Genomic DNA, 6,000 nt, shown 5'->3' on the forward strand with positions numbered 1-6,000 from the left:
AGGTAGAGAGAGATCAGGGTGGTGGGTACCATTTTAGACAGGGTGGCCAGGGAAGGCGTCTCTGAGGAGATCACATTTGAGCAGAGTTAGGAGTGAAATGAGGGAGCCTGGGGTCAAGTGCTCCAGGCAGCAAGGACAGCAGGTCCCGAGCTCAGCGGATGTACAAGAAACAGCAAGGAGGCCAGTGCGACTAGAATGCAGTGTGCAGTGGGGAGGGGCCGGGTCCTACCGGACCTCGCTGGCCGTGGTGAGGACTTGATTCCGTGTGTGAGGGGGAGCCTTGGAGAGCTTGAGATGGTGGAGTGACATGGTCTGAATGGTGGGGTTTTCCCCACCTGCCTGCCTTCCCCTCCCAATGCCTTTTCCCCTGTAGATGGTGAGCTTTCTGGAAGGGCTCTGGCTCATGCATCACTGCTACCTCCCTAATGGCTTAATAAATGTTACAGATTCTTTGAGTCAAGGTGGCAGCTCAGTGCGCATGGCCCTCTGCCAGGTACCAGGGATATATAAACAGACATGACGCTGGCTTTCTAAGTGCAAGGGAAAGCTGTTGGTGTGCCACGATCTGACCTATGTTTTAAAAAATCTTCTTGGCGTGGAGTTAAGGGGATGTCATCAAGACTAGAAGTAGGGCCCAGCAGATACCACAGTGAGCAAACTGGCCGGGTGGGACCTGGGGCCAACCAGAAACGGCAGGCGCTGTCTGAGGGAGCCGCCTGGTGGCTCAACCAGTCGGGCCCAGGTAGAGGTGTGGGCCCACGATGTGAGTTCTTGGTGGAGAGGCAAGAACACAGTCTCTGGAACCAGCCAGTGATCTGTTCCCTCCCTAGGCACACAAAGCACACTGATTTCTAGGCGCCAGGCACCAGGTTTGGATTCTGGTTCCACCACAGAGTTGGGTGACCTGATCAAGTCCTTCAGTGCTCAGAGGCCAGGCTTCCTGGTCTGTCAGTGGGGAGAGACAGCATTGCTGAGAGGATTAAAGGACAAATCGGGTGCAAAGCACACTCATTAAAGGGTGCTCCAAGCTCCCCTCTCCCTGCGCCACAGGCTGACTCCACCCCAGGCTGGGTCATTTAACCCGCTGCCCCTCCTTCCCGGTATCACGGTATCACGTGCTTCCCTCCTGACTAGCTTCAGGGAGAGGGCTGTTGCTCACCTCCTCCTGGGCCCAGGGTCACGCCCCCTGGGGTGGGGGACAGGGCCTCATAGACCCCATCCCAGTCCTGCATTGTTGTTACCCTCTCTACTCTGCCCTGCTCTGCCCACCCATCAGCCTGCCCTGGTCAGAGGCTCCCTCCAGATCTGCTCTGCTCCTGAACCACTCTGGGAATTGAGCCCTGGCTCTTTTCTCTCCCTCCCTCCCTCTGTTGCAGCAGTGGAAAGGCCGAGGCCTGGTGGTTCTGCACCACCCTTGGGCTCAACTCCAGGCTCCTCCGAGGCTTCCAGACCACACGTGGTCTAGCTCTCGCTCACCCCTGCACGCTCATCTCCCTTCTCCCCTCCTCTCCACCCTGCTCCAGCCCCCTGACCTCCTGTCAGTTCCCTGCCCCTGCCCATCTCTTTCCCACCTCAGGTTCTGAAGTACTACTTCCTAGCTGTCTGACCTTGGACAGAACTCTTTCCCCACTCTGCACCTGTTTTCTCAGCAATAAAATGGGTTGGTTATCCCCGTCAGGAAGAAGGGCAGCCCTTAACCCTTTATCTGGCCCAGAGTGGGCATGGATGGCTACAGTTTTTCATTTCACCAAGGCCATCGCATGCAGATGGTCCCCTTTGTCCCAGCCACATTACTGTTGAGGACTCAAACAGCATGTTCCCTTCTCTTCTGTCTCCCTGCAGGACACTTTCGTGGAACTCTACGGGAACAATGCAGCAGCCGAGAGCCGGAAGGGCCAGGAGCGCTTCAACCGCTGGTTCCTGACGGGCATGACTGTGGCTGGCGTGGTTCTGCTGGGCTCGCTCTTCAGTCGGAAATGACCAGACACTGACCACCCACTCACCCGCCACCCCCATCCTGCCCTCACCACACCCTCCGTCCAGCCACCATCGCCACCAGGAGAACCACTACATGCAGCCCACGGCCACCCACACATCACAGGGTTGGGCCTAGACCTGGTCCCCCGCAGTTAGTTTTCTAGAATTTACCATGCTTCTGTGAAAGCCGCCTTCCCCGGCACCTCAGTTCTCCCGGCCTCAAAACCCACAAAATTTCCCCAGAATCTGCCCCGTGGAAGCTCATAGGTTTGGGGGGAATTGTGACTGGGGGCTGGAGTGCCCTGCCTGATTGGTGGAACCCCTGCCCCCTTAGCCTCCCTGAGGATGCTTTCCTGCCAGGGAGCTGGAAAGTTTTCTGACCCTTTTCCCCAGAAAGAGAGACTAGATTGCCTTCATTTTGATGTGTGTGGCCTCAGAATTGATCATTTCCTGTCTCTCCCTCCTCCCGGACCTGGGCTCCCCTTCCATTTATCCCCACCCTCCAAGCTTAGGGGCCACTTCTGACTAATTAGGGATTCAGGCTGCTTGGCATAAAGAAACAAGGACCAGGACCCCCTCCCCACCTTTGGCCTGGCCAAAGTCCCTACCCTCAATCCCAGTGTCCTCTAGAGGCCTCTGGCTAGAGGCCAGCCCCACCTGGGATGGGGGAGCTGTAGCTGCAGGAAGCACCCCATGCCAAAGCTCGGGTGGCCCTTGCAGTTGAGCACCACCCCAGTTCCCTTCCCCTTCCCCGGCTCCCATGACCATGACTGAGGAACCGACTGGGCCCAAGATAGGTGCCCCAGAGCTGTTTATGGCCTCAGCTGCCTCGCTTCCTGCAAGGAGATCGTCCTGTGGCACCTTTGCCTTGGGCTGCTGCCCATGGGGTTCAGGGGCCTCCGCCCAGATGTGAGGGGGAGCCACAGGGAACAGCTGTGGGAGCCCTGGGGTCTTCCCTACCTCAGGCAGGAAGGGCAGGAAAGAGAGCCTTGTGCGTGGGGTGGAGGTAGGGCTGGCTGGAGGGGCCAGTCCTGCCTAGCCTGAACGATTTGTGCCCCACCCCCGTTCAGCCTGGGCAGCCGGGCTGCCAAGGTCAGGGTGGCCTGGCCGGGAGCTCTTCAGGCCTCCCTCTCTCCTCTGCTCCACCCATGGCCTGTCTCATCCCTGGGGGTCCTGGCCCAGCCCTGGCCACCCCGGGCTCTCTGCTGTACATATTTGAGACTAATTTTTATTCCTTGTGAAGATGATATACTATTTTTGTTAAGCGTGTCTGTATTTATGTGTGAGGAGCTGCTGGCTTGCTGTGCGTGTGCACGTGGAGAGCTGGTGCCCGGAGATTGAACGGCCTGATGCTCCCTCCCCTGCCCTGGTCCGGGGAAGCCAGCCGGGGGTCCTGGCTCCTGAGGGGCACCTGTCCCTCCCCCAACCCCCACCCCACACTTGTTCCAGCTCTTTGAAATAGTCTGTGTGAAAGTGAAGGTGCAGTTCAGTAATAAACTGTGTTGACTCGGTGAACAAGGGGCCTGGGCTCTTGTGTGCTCCAGGACAGGGAAAGGAGGGGATGCTTGGCTGGCAGAGGGGCTGCAGGAGAGCTGGGTACCGGTGCTGGCTCTGCTGCTCTTAGGGGAGGACCTTGGACAAGTCCCTTCCTTCCTCTGGGCCTGGATTTCTCCACCTGTACACTGGGTTTTTATTGAGCACCTGCTGTGTGCTGGGCACTGGGGCTGTGTGTTAACAGGACAGACACAGTCCCAGCCCTCAGGAACTGACATTCTAGTGGGAGAAGCAGTCAAATGGCCACTTGGCAAGTGTTTACTGAGCCCTGCTCTGTGCAGGCACAGTCCTAGGCACTGGGGATCCTGCAGGGAACAAAGCCCTTGCCTTTATGGAGCTTCCATTCTGGTCGGGGAGACAGCCAGACGAATACAAGGATGGCTGGCTGTTGCAGGGCAAAAGTGGAAACAGGATGACCCTGAGGAAGCATGGCAAGACATGAAGGATCTAGTGGGGAAGGAGGTAAGAAGGAGTCAGACTTGAGATAACATTTTAAAGATAATCCCACAAGATCAGCTGATGTATTGGAGAGAGCTCTAGGAAGAAAGAGGAACCAAGAGTGATTTTGAGGTTTTGAAATAATGATATTATTATAATCACAAAATGAAGCACACATCTGAGGCCAGTGCAACACAAGAGGCTCATAGTGAGTGCTCTAACAGCATTTAATACGGAACCTGAGCCTGTCTGGGAGTCAGGGAGGGCTCCCTGGAGGAAGTGATGTCAGAGCCAGGGCCTGAAGAATCTATAAGAGCTATCCAGAAGCAGCAGGGAGGCAAGAAGAGTGGTCCTGGTGAAGAAGAAGCAAATGCACAGGATGAGCAAGAGTTTTCTCCGGGTTGAAGAAAAGTTGGTGTGTCTGGGGGCTCCTGGGTCAATATGATGCCAGACAGGTGGGATGAGGGGACTGTACTTGGTCCTGAGGGCAGTGAGAGCCAGAGAGAGGTTGTCAGGGAGTGCTACACCACTTAGAGCCCCCAAAGCCCCCTCTGGCTGCTATGTGAAGAAGGTTCTGGAGGGGGAGCAGAGTGGAGAAGCCATGGCTAGGTTAACGCTCCAGTTCTGAGAGTGGACAGGCCAGGGGTGTATCCTGGGTCGCCATTCCTGGTCTTTGGGCAAGTTACCTATCCTCTCTATGCCCTAGCTTTCCCATCTATGAAATGGGTAGGATAGCAGTACCCATCTTAAGCGATTGTGGTTAAAATGGAATAAGATAACCTAACGAAGACTGAAAGTTGAGGGGGGAGGCATCGATGACCCCGCCATCAAGCGGACCCCCAAGAGGAAGAACGAGGTGCTCCACACGGAGCTCCACGTGGCTGTAGCCGGAGGTCGGGGAAGGGCCTGGGAAAGGGAGCAGGACTCCAGCGGCGGGCGCTCCGGCCGGGGGGGCGGGCCTGGAGGCGGGGGACCTGCCTCGGATGCTCCTCCCTGCCCGCTTCCAGGAGCGAGCTTGACTGCCCCCTGGTGGCCGGGGGCTGCCAGCTGAAAGCCGCTCCCACCCCAGTTGCCCTTGCGCAGTGCCCACGACCTCTTCTGTCTCCCGCCTGACCAGCTTTACGTGGCGTCCTCCATCCACTGTCCTGCTTACCAGAAGGACGTCTACACTACCATCCCTTGGGTACCGGATTCACAGCTTGCCACGGCTCTCTCGGGGCTCAAGGTCACCATTCTCCAAAGCCTCCAGGCTCCTGCCACTTCTAGGCCCACGACGCTGGCCCCCATCCCTTACCCTAGCCAGTCAAGTCCCCTCCCCAGCTTCTTGAGATTCTTCCAGAAATGTATTTTCACATAATACATAAATATATTCTGATCCTTTTTTTTTTTTTTTCAAAAATGGTAACAGACACACTGTGCCTTGCTTTTCCCACCTAAATAGTGTATCTTATAGAAGTTTCCATGTTCATACACGAATCTCCCACTGTTGTGCAGCTTCGACAGTTAACTTATGGCAGATTCATTCTTTTTTCTAGCCATGTAATATTCCACATTTTTTTTTAACCAGACCTTGAACTCAGTGATTCCAACCTTAAACATGCCATGGCACACACATAAAATATTGGAAATGCACACTGAGGAAAAGCTGGAAGTGGTTTTGGACTGTCTATATGGGTTCTGGGGAAAAATTCATTCCATTTCTATATATTTTTATGATGAGAGATGAAATACAACATATTTCATCAGATATGAAGAATTAACTTTGATTAATATATCTAAATACACTATTTAAATTTTTTTCCTTGAGACACTTGATCTTGTTCCTATGAACACAACTTTTTTATATGAGGTTTTATGATCAAAATGGTTTACACAGTTCCTGATCAAAGTTTATTAACAATGATCTCTTCAAATTCTTGGTAGTCAGCATTGACAAGACTTTGTAACCTCAAGTAGGTGACAAAAGAAAATGTTAAGCCATTCCAGAACTTACAGTTGAAATTATATTTTAATGTTTTAATAGTTTTTCCC

The 6,000-nt window shown here is 54.2% G+C and overlaps 1 protein-coding gene across 6 annotated transcripts in view; it reads left to right on the forward strand.

The window, feature by feature from the left end:
• BCL2L1 (BCL2 like 1) overlaps window positions 1–3,495 on the forward strand; it is a 51,758-nt gene extending 48,263 nt beyond the window's left edge. For all 6 annotated transcript variants that reach the window (XM_068523826.1, XM_068523823.1, XM_068523825.1 and 3 more), the window contains exon 3: window positions 1,843–3,495. In XM_068523826.1, coding sequence (XP_068379927.1) covers window positions 1,843–1,980 — 138 coding nt within the window. In that variant the 3' untranslated portion in view covers window positions 1,981–3,495. The remainder of the gene's footprint in view (window positions 1–1,842) is intronic.
• Window positions 3,496–6,000: the final 2,505 nt, after the last annotated feature.

The sequence above is a fragment of the Eschrichtius robustus genome, chromosome 16, assembly GCF_028021215.1.
Source record: "Eschrichtius robustus isolate mEscRob2 chromosome 16, mEscRob2.pri, whole genome shotgun sequence".
Lineage (NCBI taxonomy): Eukaryota > Metazoa > Chordata > Mammalia > Artiodactyla > Eschrichtiidae > Eschrichtius > Eschrichtius robustus.